Source organism: Lagenorhynchus albirostris, chromosome 20, assembly GCF_949774975.1.
Source record: "Lagenorhynchus albirostris chromosome 20, mLagAlb1.1, whole genome shotgun sequence".
NCBI lineage: Eukaryota > Metazoa > Chordata > Mammalia > Artiodactyla > Delphinidae > Lagenorhynchus > Lagenorhynchus albirostris.
Window position 1 is genome coordinate 52,663,778 of NC_083114.1, and position 16,113 is coordinate 52,679,890.

The following is a 16,113-nucleotide window of genomic DNA, read 5'->3' on the forward strand; positions in this document are numbered from 1 at the left end:
TCTCCTTGTAACATTTCTGCATTTCATCCACTTCTGAATAATCCTTATCCTAGTCACAAGAGACATTTTTCTCCTGAAAACATTTTTTTGCTTCAAGACAGTTTCTGATTATAAGTAGTTTTATCCCTGCCCTCCTGAGTGTACCCTGTGGTAACCCTTGGTGCCCCTCATTATTCCCGAATACACGCCCATGACGAGTCTGGGCGCCTCTGAATGGCCTCTCCTTCACCAGGAATTGCTCTGGTTTCTAGTCATGGAAAGTAGCCTCTCAGCACCGTGAGTGGCTGGCCCCAGGCCACAGCTTTCAGTCCTACTTCAGAGTTTTCTTCTTTTAGCTCCTAGGCGCACACTGATTTTTCTTCCTACACATCATTCTTTTAAAAACAGCACAGTTGACATTCCTGTCTGTGCATGAAAAGTACTCTCTCATCCCTGGAATGTGTTTTTCCAGGGATTTCCACTTTTTTTCTTTTTTTTAACTTTTTATTTTGAAATGATTACAGATTCATAGGAAGTTGCAAAAATAGCACGGAGACGTCCCATGAACCTTTCACCCAGTTTGCACCAGTGGTGACATCTTACAGGATTTCCACTTTGATGCTTCCGAGTCTAGCTCTGATTTTGGCAAGTCTTTCTAGTGTCCCCACTGTTGTCCTCAGCCCAGGTTGCACTAGAAGACGTGATTAGGAGATGAGATTCTTGTCCTTGTTTTGCCATTATGTTTTTGACCTGAAGACACATAATTCACCTCAGCTTTAATTTCTCTGTAAAATGAGGAAGTTATTCATGCATTCTTCAATCTTTATGTAATTGGTTAGCTGAAAGCTCAGCCCACCCCCCGCCCTCTTTGGAAAACATCACATGTCAGCCCCTGCCTAGAGCACCCTGTCCTGATTATTCTCCTCCTCAAGTGGAACAGTTGGAGAAATTTTGAAACTGAAATGTTTAGGCTCATTTCTAAGATAATGAGCACAGTAAGAGTAACATAGAATTGATTAATTTTGAGCTGGAAGTTAAATAAAATGCCAGTAGCATGCAACAATACAAAGCCATATAGAACTATTTCCTATTAGAAATAAATTCACATAAAAGTCTAAGGCACCTGCAAATTTTAAATGGAAAAGAATGACTTTAGAAAGTGGATTTAAAATGACAACTAACATGTTTATTATCATTTGTGATAATTCCCATATAATTGTAATGGAGAGCTTGTTATGCATGAATCTGTTATTTGTAAATGTTACGGTCTTCACTAAAAATCACGTCTTTTTATTTCTGAAATTAATTATTGGGATGAAGAGCACTGTCAATTTTTGTATTACATTGTTTCAGTAGCACGTGGCTGGATATTTGTGATGGATCCAAATGAAATGACCAGAATTATGTGAGGAATGTGGATTAATGCTGGATGCTTTATGGACAAACAGAAAAGATTCTAGCCTAGAAGCATTATTGGAATTAGATCCTGGAGAAACTTTTGTCCAAAAGAACCACTATGTTCTCCTGTCTCAACTTTTCATTAGAATAAATAAGTCACTGTACAACTTAAATTCTCCATTCCATCCAGCATTTTCAGGTTTTTTATTTACTTTAATTGCAAGGCTCGAATCCTCTGCCTTGCGCACATGGTCTTGTGCTGCACAGGCTTTGGCATCGGTAGCCAATCCCTACCAAGATTAATTAATTTTAGAGATGAGTAGCCTTAGAAAATACTTCTCGCCAACATAAGAAAAATGGAAATTGCTAAGAGTTACAAAGTAATACAGACAGGGCAGTGCTCCCATCCATGATAAAGTCCACCCATTAATTCATACTTAACAGAAGGGTTTTTTTTCTCCTTCCCTTGCTCTGTTTGTTCAAATTGCTGATTCTCTCACACCTGATGACTCTTCTCTCAAATGCCCATCCTTGGTATTTCTTTGAAGCCTTGTGCACCGAGGGCAGTCTGGGCCTCTGGATCTTCACTTGGGCATGTTCCTGCCCACCTTGCTTCACCAGGCAACCGAGGAACAGCAGGAACGCTTCTTCGTGCCCACCTGGAACTTGGAGATCATTGGCACTTATGCCCAGACAGAGATGGGTCATGGTACGGTGCATTCAGTCTACCTTCTGGGTTGGGCGGGGCTCTTCGAGCTTAGCATGCATGGAGTGTCCACCACGTGTCAGCAGTGGCATATCCACGTGCTGTGTAAGATCTGTTTAAATGCAGTCTTTCTGCAGCGGCCAGGGTTTTCACACATATAAGTCTCGGCATAGACAATGCTTTGGTCGGTGGAAATAAAAGCTTATATTATCACAGACATGCTGATTGATTATTCATGGTTCCCCTTAAGAAGGTCAAGAATTACAAGTCAGGCCTTCCTTAATAAGTGATTTTTCAAGTTTACTGAAGTTGTACGGAATTTGTGTGTATATAGAGCCTGAACCCATCTCTTTTTCTTCATTACTCTCTGGTTATCTTTGCTACTGATACCTTAATGAACTTGCACAGATTGCAGAAGAAATACAGATTAATAGAATGTGTGCTCTTTGACTTGCTGAAGGGAAATGAGTGGCTTATATAACCAAAACAAGCAGCATTTTGTACCTTGACTTTATTTGTGCCTTGATTCAGTAAATTCAGTAAAGTTCCGAAAGTGGCTTTGGCCACAGTTTAGAAAAAATAAGATAAGTTGTACTTCCGGGCAGTTGATTTCATACTCTGTATGTACTGCCTTTCTGCTTTTTAAAATATATATATATATATTTATTTATTTTTGGCTGCGTTGGGTCTTCGTTGCTGTGCATGGGCTTTCTCTAGCTGCGGAGAGTTGGGCTACCCTTCATTGTGGTGCATGGGCTTCTCATTGCGTGGCTTCTCTTATTGTGGAGCACGGGTTCTAGGTGTGCGGGCTTCAATAGTTGTGGCACGTGGGCTCAATAGTTGTGGCACGTGGGCTCAGTATTTGTGGCTCGCAGGCTCTAGAGCACAGGCTCAGTAGTTGTGGTGCACGGACTTAGTTGCTCCGCGGCATGTGAGATCTTCCCGGACCAGGGATGGAATCTGTGTCCCCTGCATTGGCAGGCGGATTCTTAACCAGTGCACCACCAGGGAAGTCCCTGTACCACCTTTTTTTTTCTTTCCATCCCTCACCTGTCTTTTCCTGGATGAACTGGATGGGGCTGGAGGTGGTGGCTGTGCCTGGTAGCATCCGTTCCACATTGGTATCTGTGTTTACCATTTGTTTACTTCTGGCTTCTCTTTTCCTACTCAGACATTTCAGAACAGGTGGTCTAGTGTATATTTTCCACTTGCTCCTTATTCCTGTACAACTTCATCTTCATTTGATTGCTAATTTGGCTTTCAGCTTCCGTGGTAAATAGTATTTTAGAGGATTTTCCTAAAACTCGAAGTGGAATACTGTTTGATTCAGTTGTGCATTTGAAAACGTTTTGTCATTACCTGTTCTGTTTAATATGCTACCTCGTTTTCTATAAAAGTTTCTTCTTTGGTGAAAGGAGTCTTAGTGTCTGATTCCTTGATTCCCACACAGGGAAAGGTTGTGGATCACACATAAACTGTCCATTTCTGTTATTTAACTCGGGAGTTTCTAAGTGTTTCACAGTTTAAGTGTTTAATGAGATCTGGCATTATCAAAGCAGTTTGGTAAAAGGTTCTCAGCATTGGCTACAGGATAGTATTACTAAGGAGGGTGTCACTTAGAACATTTTTCTGTAACTTTTTTCAAATAATTTTGGCACGTTTGTATTAGGATTTAAAACACGAATCCCTGTCTGTCTCCATTATACATAAAGTGGAAACTCTTCCTAGTCACACTAGTGAACCAGCCAGGAATAAGTTAAGGCTTAGTGTTGAGTCTGCAGGGTGAACTTGGACCTTATTATTGGACTTTTAGAAATTAAAAAAAGTGACTGTTCCAGGTCTTTTCCGCATAATGATTATAACTTTTTTTTTTTTTTTTTTTTGCCGCACTGCAAGGCATGTGGGATCTCAGTTCCCCAACCAGGGATCGAACCCGCGCCCCCTGCATTGGAAGCGCGGAGTCTTAACCACTGGACCGCCAGGGAAGTCCTGGTTATAACTTTTTAAGTTCTTGTTTTCCTTTCTAGCATTCATTCTGAAATAAATTCTCAGTTTACAAGAACTTTAGCCGAGTCTCTTCCTGTTACGTGTTCTCATTCTTTGTTATAATACAGAATTCCAGAACATTGCATTGGTGTGGTAGACACAATACCAATGAGTTGAAATTGGCACACTAACAGCTTAGATATGCCTTTAAAAGGTCAGTTAACTTCCCTGTTAAATTCGTATCCTGTGACCTTACGAAACTATGATTCTAATCTGCCTTTATTTTACCTTTTCTTTTGGTTGATCTAAATAAATGTTCCATGTCCACTGCCACAGAAGTGCACTAAATCAAGTACAGAAATGGAATGTGCTTGACGTTTGTATTTTCAGCTTAATAGGAACAGATCAGGAAATTACATATTAATTAATTAAGCTTAGGAAACTACGTATCTTGGTTATTAACCATTTGTAGTTCATCTACAGATGTTTTATTGTTGTTAGATTTTGTTACTCTCTGAGATGCTAGAGCTTTAAAGGACTGGGCAGGAGATTTTACCCTGTACCTATTTTTTCCTGTATTCTGTCTGAAGTAGGTGTAATTCATTTTCTTAGGAACTCATCTTCGAGGCTTGGAAACCACAGCCACTTATGACCCTGAAACCCAGGAGTTCATTCTTAATAGTCCTACTGTGACCTCCATCAAGTGGTGGCCTGGTGGGCGTAAGTGAATTTTTTAACAGTTATTGGATGTTTTAAGATTTATTATAACGTGTTTAAAATGTAGAGCTTATATGAGAATATAATTTTGAAATATAGAAAAAGCTTCTTAGAGCTTAAACTATTCTAAGATATTTCACATTCTCTTGTGTTGCATGTTACAGATATTTATATGTTTTACAAAGCGCAGAAAGAGCAGCTATCTTACTCTGCTTTTCATGGTTTTTCATTTAAATATTCTCATGTGTTAGCATAGTTTCCATAGTCATCATTTAAAGTAATTTAGTTTTCCCTGTTTGGTTAGTCATTTCCATACTGGAAAGCATTTGAGTTGTTTTCAAATTTTTATTATAAATAGCTTTGACATGAAATTTATTTAATATCGTCTTCCATTCTGAGTTATTGTTTTAGGATATATATTTCAGATGAGATTAGTGGTTGAAGGATTTTGTTATTCACGTTATATATTTTGATATGGGATGTTACGTTTTGATAGGAAAAAACTAGCATGCAAAAAAAGAAATATTTCTGGATGCACTAACCAAAAATCTCTTAAAGCAGCTGTATCCCATACTACTTTCTGCAATGATGGAATATTCTCTGTCTTTGCTGTTCAGTGTGGTAGCTACTAGCCACTTTCAGCTTTTGAGCACTTGAAATGTAGCTAGCTGACCTGAGGGACTGAATCTTTTATTTAATTATAATTAATTTAAATGTAAACAGCCACGTGTGGCTAGTGGCTACTGTTTTCGAAAGCCCTGCCTTAAGGGAGAAAAAGGATGTAATTTAAAGTAATGTTCTAGAATTATCCTAAAAATTTATTTATGTAAATGAATGAAAAATAAGTAGAAAAGCCTGCTTTTTAAAAATGCTATCAAATTAACATACTGTACACTTTAACTTAGACGTTATATGTCAATTACATCTCAATTAAAAATGTGTTTATATATATTTAAAAAATGAAGGATCGCTTTGCCAAAATTCAATGAATTTTAATAACTATCAGCTTAACTGGATTTCCTTCTGAAAACTAGGCATGACACTGTCATAAGAAAAGCTCTCTGGGCACACTTTATTGATGGAATCTAGTGTTATATTTAACATATGCTTTTTTTCCCCCTCTTTTGTTTCTATGAAAATGTAAAAATGTTTGCTCACTTCCCTCTCTTGTTCTCTTTGATGTTGCAGTTGGAAAGACTTCAAATCATGCAATAGTACTCGCCCAACTCATCACTCAGGGGAAATGCTATGGATTACATGCCTTCATTGTACCTATTCGTGAACTTGGGACGCATAAGCCTTTACCAGGTTAGAACTGTTCATCTGATGTTGAGGTGAAAATTAAACCAATCACTTTCTTCTGCAAAAAGTATAATACATAACTAAAGAAGAGGAGGGAAGCCAGGAATTCCAGAGCATAAACACCTTGTGACTTTCATCTGCGGTAGGTATTACTGTTGGAGACATTGGCCCCAAATTTGGCTATGATGAGATGGATAACGGCTACCTGAAGATGGACAATTATCGCATTCCCAGGGAAAACATGCTGATGAAGCACGCTCAGGTATATTTAGACAGAAAATAGGAGGAGAGGTATCAGACGGGGATTTCAGTGGCTGTTGATAATCATGGGGTTAGAAGGATCTGTTCTTTTAGAAGGTACTAACAGATTTTTACTTCTGAAGCTGCTTTTATTATGACCATGAAATCAAAAGCAGTTGGCAGGTATGAAGAGCATGTTTTGTTTTGCAAAACCAGTGGGGCTCAAACTTTAGCATGCATTAGAATCACCTGGAGGGCTGGCTAAAACCTAGAGTGCTTGGCCCCCAGAGTTTCTGATTTAGGAGGTCAGGGTGGGGACTGAGCATCAGGTGATGCTGATGCTGCCTTTCTGGGGACCACACTTTGAGAACGACTTGCCTAAACTGCCACTTGGTTTTAACAGAGGGAAGCATCCATCTCATATTCTTTTTCCAGGTGAAGCCTGATGGCACATACGTGAAACCCCTGAGTAACAAGCTGACCTACGGGACCATGGTGTTTATCAGGTCCTTCCTTGTGGGAGAATCCGCTCGGTGTCTGTCTAAGGCATGCACCATTGCCATCCGCTACAGTGCCGTGAGGCATCAGTCTGAAATCAAGCCAGGGTAAGGGTGGAGTCGGAGATGAGCTTGGTACTGAAGACCTGGCATGGACCCCATCCAAATATCAAAATTCCCAAATGTGTTGTGGAGAAAGTGCATTTGCTGTAAAATTAGCTAGGATGGCAGTGTACTGAGTCTGAGAACCTAGACTTCCCTTAAGTGGAAAGTTGAGAATAACCACCTAATTATTACTTTTAACCTTCTAAGAAAAACAGTAATATTATTTGAGCTTTATAAATGAAATGTTGAAAACACTGAAGGTGGTGTGAAGATTCTAGTTGCTACTAACAGTTACAAATCGGGTATAGTGAAAGTGACATTAAACTTGATTCTCTGTTGTGTTCGTGGACATGGTTTATTCTTACAACTGCCTATTACTTGGGCATGACTCTTTGATAAACTTTTTACTCTTAAAGAAGGAATAAAGAAATTGATAAGAGCAGACCTGCTTAGACTTCAAATATTTAACTCAGTGCATTGGGTCTCCTCAAATTGTGGTCAGAATATAGTTTATTCAGCCATCTAGACCCCTTTAATGTTGTCTTCCTCCTGTGAAGTTAATGAACTTTGGTTCCGGAAGTTGCCATGAGATACAATTTTCTTAGATTGGAAAGACTAAGAAAAATATGAAAGTCAGCTAGAAAATCCTGTCCAACTAAGGCAGCTCATCAAGGTGGTTAAGCACGTGGTCTTCTATAGCCAGATACCCTAGATTTAAATCAAGGATCTGCCACTTATTAGCTCTCTAGGTTCTTAACCTCTCATTTTCTCCATCTGTAAAATGGGGGTAATAAAAGTTAACTTCACAGGATCTTTATAAGGATTCGATAAATTAGTCTTTCAAAGTGCTTAGACCAGAACCCGGCACATAGTAAGCTCTGTGTAGGCATTTAATTTTTTCTCCCCTCTTTTTATATGCTTTAGTGAACCAGAACCACAGATTTTGGATTATCAAACCCAGCAGTATAAACTCTTTCCCCTCCTGGCCACTGCCTATGCCTTCCAGTTTGTAGGCGCATACATGAAGGAGACCTATCATCGGATTAATGAAGACATCAGCCAAGGGGACCTGAGTGAGCTGCCTGAGGTCTGCGTCGTGTCTTGCTCCCTTGTGGGCACCCTTCTAGTTCACATTTGCCCATTGGATCATGTCCAAAGAAAATTAAACATTGGGATATCTTGAAAAGAATCCATATATTCTCAAAATACAGAGAGAGTTTTCTAATTGAGAGTGGATCAAAGGTGAAGATGCGTGGGTTTGTTTTTAAGTTTCAGAATTACTGTACCATGTTGGTCATTTATTAATCAAAGGAACTTAAGTGGTGCCACTTTTGCCAAGTAGAACAGTTCAGAAGGGAGTGGGGGAATGTTGCTGGCTCAGGCCAATCAGATGAGCTTGCTTTTCAGTTTACATGGCATAGCAAGTGATTTTGTTTGCTGTTTGTTTGGTTGTGTTTTTTTTTGGCCACGCCACGTGGCTTGTGGGATCTTAGTTCCCTGACCAGGAACCCAGGCCCCTGGCAGTGAAAGCGTGGAGTCCTAACCACTGGACCGCCAGGGACGTCCCTGCCAAGTGATTTTGAAAGTGACAAGTGCTGTTAAGTGAGGCTAAGTGTGTCTCATTGGAATGCGGGCTGTCAGCACCACAGATGTTCTGATGGCCTGTGCTTCCCCCTTCAGCTTCACGCCCTCACTGCCGGGCTGAAGGCTTTCACGTCCTGGACGACTAACACTGGTATTGAAGCATGTCGGATGGCTTGTGGCGGGCATGGCTATTCTCACTGCAGTGGACTTCCAAATATTTATGTCAATTTTACCCCAACCTGCACCTTCGAGGGAGAAAACACTGTCATGATGCTACAGACGGCCCGGTGAGAATCTAATTCATGATTTCTCATATGTGTTCTCAAGAATGTTTGAGTCCTTTCCGTTGGTTCTTATTCCCATGTTTTCTCTTCTCATTATATTTGTTCCAGAAAGATGTCATTTTTGCCTTCCATCCTGACCCACGGTTTTTTCTTGGGGTCAGGCTAGTATGAAACAGTTGTCCCACAGCTTAAAGTCATTTCAGGAGTTCGTTTTATTTCTGTTTCACGAGAAGCATAGTTGCTGAAAGCATGTGTCCTGGTGACTTTCAGGTTCCTGATGAAAAGTTATGACCAGGTGCACTCAGGCAAGTTGGTGTGTGGCATGGTGTCCTACTTGAATGACCTGCCCAGCCAGCACATCCAGCCACAGCAGGTGGCCGTCTGGCCAACCGTGGTGGATATCAACAGCCCTGACAGCCTGACAGAAGCGTACAAGCTTCGTGCGGCCAGGTGAGTACACCCTCAAGAGCTGGGACAGGGCCACGGGGGCCTCTGTGGCCAGGGGCTTGATGGGAGAGGCGGGAGGCACAAGTCCTAGCGATCACTTCCTTGAGCTCCAGTTTTCTAGTTCTTTTCTTTTTTTAACAGATTAGTAGAAATTGCTGCGAAAAACCTTCAAACTGAAGTGATTCACAGAAAAAGCAAGGAGGTAGCATGGAACCTAACTTCCGTTGACCTCGTTCAAGCAAGTGAGGTCAGCGATGGTCCTCTCTCCCCCTCCCCTTCTCCGTCCTTCACCACCCGCCTCATTTTCTTAGTGCAGAAACTGTATCACTGTTGAGTCTTTTTCAAAGGTTCTTGCACTCTGGTGTTTTCTTTTTTTCTAGGCACATTGCCACTATGTGGCAGTTAAGCTCTTTTCAGAAAAACTCCTCCAAATTCAAGAGAAATCCATCCAAGCCGTCTTAAGGAATTTGTGTCTCTTGTATTGTCTGTATGGAATCAGTCGGAACGCAGGGGATTTTCTTCAGGTATTTTCTAAGTTTAAGTCCTTTTATTAATGTATTTCTTAATTTTTTATAGAAAAATAATTGTGGTTTACTTTGTGGTTGTATGTGTATATATACACGTATGAATAGATTTATACGTACCTATGTAATATCTCTGTTTGCTTGCTTGTTTCTTTTAGGGGAGCATCATGACAGAGTCTCAAATCACCCAAGTGAACGAGCGCGTAAAGGAGTTACTGACTGTGATTCGCCCTGACGCTGTTGCTCTGGTTGATGCATTTGATTTTCAGGATGTGACACTGGGCTCTGTGCTTGGCCGCTATGATGGGAATGTGTACGAAAACTTGTTTGAATGGGCCAAGAAATCCCCATTGAACAACACAGAGGTAAAAAAAAAAGAAGTCTTTTCACCTTTTGAAATTGTTCATTTAAATATTAAGGCAGGAAAGGCCTCTGAGTGATCATCTGTGAAAGCTTTGAAAGCTCTCATGGCCACTTCGGACAGTCTCTTTATTTGAGCAGCAGGTTCTAAGGGAACAAGGTCTTCCTGCAGTGTGCAGGTTTTTAGTTTTCCCCAACTATTTAGCAACAATTGAAAATTTTCAAATGTATACACAAATAGCATACTCCAGTGCATCTCCCCCGTACCCTTTGTCGTGTTTCAGCAACTGTCTGCTCATGGCCAGTTGCATTTCATCTGAACCTCCCAGCTAAGAATTATTTTGAAGCAAACCCGAGATATCAGATAATTTTATTCATAGATATTTCAGTATGTTTCTCTAAAAGATAAGGACTCTTCTTAAAAAACATAAACACAATGCCATTCTCACACCTAAACAAATTAACAGTAATTCTTTAATATCATGAACTGCTACCCAGTCAGTGTCCAGATTTCCCCAGTTAGCTCAATTCTTCTTTTCTCCCCACTTCAGATTTTTTGAATCAGGATCCAAATAAGGTTCAGATAGTTTCTTGATTAAAAGTATGCTATTTTATTTTATTTTACTAATATATTTATTTGTTTTTGGCTGTGTTGGGTCTTTGCTGCTGCGCGCAGGCTTTCTCTAGCTGCGGCAAGCAGGGTCTCCTCTTCGTTGCAGTACGCAGGCTTCTCGCTGCGGTGGCTTCTCTTTTTGCGGAGCATGGGCTCTAGGCACACGGGCTTCAGTAGTTGTGGCTCGCGGGCTCTAGAGCGCAGGCTCAGTAGTTGTGGTGCATGGGCTTGGTTGCTCTGCGGCATGTGGGATCTTCCCAGACCAGGGCTTGAACCCGTGTCCCCTGCATTGACAGGCGGATTCTTAACCAGTGCGCCACCAGGGAAGTCCAGGTATGCTATTTTAAATTGCAAACTCCGTATCAGTAATTTTTTCTCTCCCTTCCCTGCAGGTCCATGAATCTTACTACAAGCACCTAAAGTCACTGCAGTCCAAGCTCTGAAGTGTCTTGAGGACAAGTTCAATCTCCCGAAAGTAACTGTACTCTACTCCCCTTATACCTGTCACACAAATTCGTGTGGAATCTGTATCAAATTTAGAAAAGCTAGAGCAAATGATAAATTGACCCTTTTCTCTTTTTATAAATGAAAAAAAAAAAGAACAGATTTGAGATTAAAGGAAAAAAACAGTTGTGTTTTACAAGTGCAATTAACACTGAAAGAGACCTGTTAAGCGTTCAGAAAAAGCTTTAAGAAATGCCGTGTGACTTCCATCTGCAACACTGATCCCAGGAGGCCGGGACTGTTGATAATTCGTAGAATTTAACTACTAAGTAGTTAATTATTTTCACATCTTAATTGCTAATCACTGGATATGCAAGTGTTTTTAAGCAAAGGTATTTTTTAAGTGGGGGTAGAACCCTTCCAAGCTTTCCTGCTAATTGTCCTACCACTCCTGCCGTGGGCGCTGGCTAGAAAGCAGGACTGAAGAAGAGGGATTGGGGAAAGAAACTAATCAGGAAACTGTGTGTGTGTGTGTGTGTGTGTGTGTGTGTGTGTGTGTGTGTGTGTGTGTGTGTGTGTGTGTGTGTGTGTGTGTGTGTGTGTGTGTGTGTGTGTGTGTGTGTGTGGTACACGCGCGTGCTTGATACATTGACATATTTCCTGCCTGTTTGCCCTCCTTTGCTGGTGTATAGTTCAGCACAGGCTACTGCAGGGTCACTGCCTCATGTGATTAGGAACTAATCTTCCATTGGAGGGTTTCCCTAAATTGTTGCTCTCGTAGCAGTACAACTCGCTTCACCCCGACTTCTTGGGAAGGGGTAGACAGCAAAGTTATCTCTACATGTAACTTTTGGCAACTGATGGGACCTCCAGATCAGTGGTCTTGATCTCTCTCTCTCTCTCTCCCTCTCTCTCCCTCTCCTGAGAGAGATGCAAAAAAAAAGGAGAAAAAGAGAGTCACATTTCCTTCTTAGTAGAATAAGGGCAGGAAGAGCTATCAGTTATGGTCACTGTAACTTTGGTGACCATATTAACTAACTTTCCTGGAACAATCCAGATTCCCTCTATTCTGTCACTTTGGTGCAAGCTGTTAAAATGCTCGGTGGTTACAGTGTCTGGCCTCACAAAAATAAAAGCACCACTCGCCGCCTCGTACACCCAGGAGTCGCACAGAGAGATCCTTTGACAAACCACGTGTTGATTTTTGGATCAGAAAATATAATCATTGAAACTGTGGCTAAAGGATAAATGGAAGTTCCATAGAAAATCCGTTTCTTATTGTATATCTGGCATTATTTTCAGTATGTTTCTGGGAGCTTTTTCTGACTTGCTAAATTGTCCTTTCAGCTGAAATCTAATTTATACAATCATTCTATATTTAAAGGCTAAACATGTATCTCTTAATGAATTTTTTCTTAAAATCAGTGTAAAACAAGTCACTTGATTTTTTGTTTTTGTTAACTCTTTGTGACATCTGCCTCATGAAACCAGTTGTTCTAACATCAGTCTTGAGAATGTAGTATGTAATTCAGTGGAAATGTAGTTCCTATCTTGGGACCTGCCATAAAATCTATCCCAATGGAACGGCTAATAGGAGATAAGGTCCAGCAGAAGAAATACTGTCAGTTGACACAAGCCGTAATCTTTCCACCAGGAGCACTGACTGGTCATTGTGTTAAGACTGAAGTGAAAAAGCACTGTGTTAATCTCATTTGGGTGTATCTTTGACTAGATCAGATTCTGGGAAACAACAGAGAGTAAATTCAAATTCCTTAATATTGACCTGTTAAATGTAGAATAGTTTCCAATTAGGGGTTAAAAATCTTATTCACAGAGGGATATCCATAGTCAGGATCTAAGGGTGTTTGAAATGACACCCACCCAATCCAGCTGCATAGATCTGGGATCTAAGCAGGTTGGAACAGGTGGTGACTCTGCAGAGCCACCTTCAGTCCAGCACCTTGAGTTTCATTTAAAAACAATCTAATATTGACAGTATTTTTATTCACATTGGAATGTTTTGTCTTGAACTTTATCCTCTGTAATTAAAGAATAAAGATATCGTAAAACCTCACTAATTTGTTACTATCAAGATGGAAAGAACGTGCCACATAACTAAACATAAGTTTAAATTATGAAGAATTTTAAGATGCAGGTGTAGGTAACACTAAACAAAAAAAGGAAGGAGTGAGAACTGCCTAAGCAGAGAAGGCTGAATGGGCCGTGATGCTGTCATTGCAGCGTATCTGAGTGCTCTGTCCATGCAGGAATACAGGTGTCTTGGCTGCTCGTAAGGAAGCAGCAGACCCAGCCTGCTGTCCCTTAGAAGCCAGACTTTGCCACAGATAAGTTTGGTTCTGTTGGGTTCTTTTATGAGCCGTTTTCACAAAGAGTACAGATAAATTTCAACCTAATCTCCAAAATGATGATAAATCTCAGTAGAATTAATGAGATTTTTCTGTTAGATGATACTTATATAAGCCTTTGAAGTTTCATAGAGGTTTTTTCTATTTGTAATGGATGAAGGTTGATACTTCCTCACGTATTTGGAGTTCTACTTCATGCTCTACTCAGTAGATACCGAGGTGTACTTAAGTGTTTGGATATTGGTGACCTCAAAGCACAGTTGGCCCCAAAGCCTTTGGGGGCCTTCACGTTCTTGTCTTCAGAACATAGTACTGCTCAGTAGCAGCTTATCTTCAGAACATTCACTTAATTGCAACATTAACCACATTCAGGTACTTTCTGAGAACTCACTGCTTGTAATTTCAGATGCCATATACCTAGAGGTGTTTAACGGTTCCTAAAGTTACCAATGTTAGATCTTAATTCTTGGATTCTCGTCAGTGCAGGGCATGGTCGGGGAAATATATTCAGGTTCATCATCCTCGAGTCCCCTGGGGAACAAAAATTCCTTAGACGATTGACTGTTGGTCAAAGTTCCTCCTACCCCTTTCTGAGTTTTTTCCATCCATCCTAGTAGAAAGGGAGAGGATTAGATGCAGATGGCCTGTAACACCCACTAATCTTTTTATACATGTGGAAGGAATTGTAGCTTTTCTTTGAGCAGTAGCTCTGGTGCAGCTGGAGAGAGGACCAGTGCCAGGAGAATGATGATTCTGCTTGAGAGAAGAGTTTTTTTGAGTCTCCTCAGATAAAGGTTTTGATCATTTTCATGGAATAACAAAGAGATCATGTCAGCTAATTGAATATTTACTGATCCATTCCTGGAGGATTAGACCAAGTCATTGTAAATGACGAAAATGTATTTTCATTTTAAAATATTGGTGGAGTTTTGCTTATAGTTGTCCAAACTAAAACTTTCAGTACCTATTTTTGTGGTCCACGATAGTAAACTTAGAAACATAAGGAAATTTTAGAGTTACTGGATGTTAGCTGTTGCAGACCTGCAAATTCCTAGATTTGAAGGGATTTTTGTTTGATTTTGATTTTGCCTTAAATTTAAGTGAGCCACTGATTATCTCTGGAAGATCACGGAAAATTGGGAGGGATTTTAAGAATTCCAAACCAGGGACTTCCCTGGTGGCACAGGGGTTAAGAATTCGCCTGCCAGTGCAGGGGACATGGGTTCAAGCCCTGGTCCTGGAAGACACCACATGCCGCGGAGCAACTAAGCCCGTGCACCACAACTACTGAGCCTGCGCTCTAGAGCCCGCGAGCCACAACTGCTGAAGCCCTCACACCTAGAACCCATGCTCCGCAACAACAGAAGCCACCACAATGAGAAGCCCACGCACCGCAACGAAGAGTAGCCCCCGCTTGCCGCAACTAGTGAACGACGGCGCGCAGCAACAAAGACCCAAAACAGCCAAAAATAACTAAAAAATAATAAATTTTTTAATTTATAAAAAGAATTCTGAACCAAAATAAATTGTTTTGCCACATTACTGTCAACTGTTTCACAGATTAGGTAACAAATATGTGATCTTACGCATAATATTACAACTGATGATTGCTACTTTGTAAACACCATTTTATTTCCAATTGCTGTGGATTCGAGGAAATGACTTGTATCTTTTGGAATGTGTAAATTACTTGCTACCTTTTTCCCCTTTAACTGTTGTGGTTTGAGTTTGGTTCCTAGCTGACGAGATGCATTTAGCATGTATTGTTACCCATCCCTGGCAGGACGTGTCAGTGAGGGTGGGGGTACCAAGGAGGCGCGGGGGGTCCAAAGCGTGAGAATCATGGTTGGACAGCAGTGACCCACCAGCTTTGCTGGGCCTGCGAATAAGCCAAACCACTAACCTCTCCTTCTTTTGTAAAACTGAAAAACCCTTAATAAAATCTGTAATCAACACAAAAAGTGTCTTTATTAGGTGATGGTGTTGGGTTTCATTCTGGCTTCCCAGCTTTGATTTTCATAATTGAACAGGAAAGTCACAGCTACTTCCCTAAGCTTTGGGGTGTGGAATAAATGCATATTTATAGTTTCACCACGTCCGTCTTCCACTCTTGACACATTTCTCACGCCCTCCACCTCTCCGCAAGTCAGCGCTCAGAAGAGAGCTGGAAAAAATTGATTTCCGTGCGCAAGGGGGATGCTAGTTCCCCGACCAGGGATCGAACCCATGCCCCCTGCAGTGGAAGCGCAGAGTCCTAACCACTGGACCCCCAGGGAAGTCCCTGGAAGTGTTCGGTCGTGGAGCCCAGGCCCCCGGCAGTTCCCCAGGGAAACCGGGAGGAAGAAGCTCACCGGCCTTGGATCCGGGTAGCGACCGCTTCGCAAAGAAGCGTTCAGGCAGCTCCTAGCAACGTGTCAAGCCGCAAACAAGAGGCCGGGCGCCAACTAACGGCCGCGGCGAGCCACCCTGGGAAATGTAGTTCATCTCGGTGCCCCAGGTTCCCTTGTCTCCGGCAGGTGAGCGGGCCTAGGACTACAACCCCCAGAATGCTTCGCGCCGTG

General features: G+C 41.3%; 1 protein-coding gene across 2 annotated transcripts in view; it reads left to right on the plus strand.

Moving 5' to 3' along the window:
- The window catches only part of ACOX1 (acyl-CoA oxidase 1), a 21,396-nt gene extending 9,634 nt beyond the window's left edge, over window positions 1-11,762 (plus strand). Inside the window, exons 3-14 of one of the 2 annotated variants that reach the window (XM_060133904.1) lie at window positions 1,926-2,086; window positions 4,682-4,789; window positions 5,975-6,094; window positions 6,235-6,350; window positions 6,764-6,933; window positions 7,855-8,017; window positions 8,611-8,801; window positions 9,069-9,248; window positions 9,387-9,492; window positions 9,626-9,769; window positions 9,928-10,134; window positions 11,135-11,762. In XM_060133904.1, the coding sequence (XP_059989887.1) occupies window positions 1,926-2,086; window positions 4,682-4,789; window positions 5,975-6,094; window positions 6,235-6,350; window positions 6,764-6,933; window positions 7,855-8,017; window positions 8,611-8,801; window positions 9,069-9,248; window positions 9,387-9,492; window positions 9,626-9,769; window positions 9,928-10,134; window positions 11,135-11,185 (1,717 nt within the window). In that variant the 3' untranslated portion in view covers window positions 11,186-11,762. The remainder of the gene's footprint in view (window positions 1-1,925; window positions 2,087-4,681; window positions 4,790-5,974; window positions 6,095-6,234; window positions 6,351-6,763; window positions 6,934-7,854; window positions 8,018-8,610; window positions 8,802-9,068; window positions 9,249-9,386; window positions 9,493-9,625; window positions 9,770-9,927; window positions 10,135-11,134) is intronic. The other variant, XM_060133905.1, reaches the window with a different exon arrangement.
- Window positions 11,763-16,113: the final 4,351 nt, after the last annotated feature.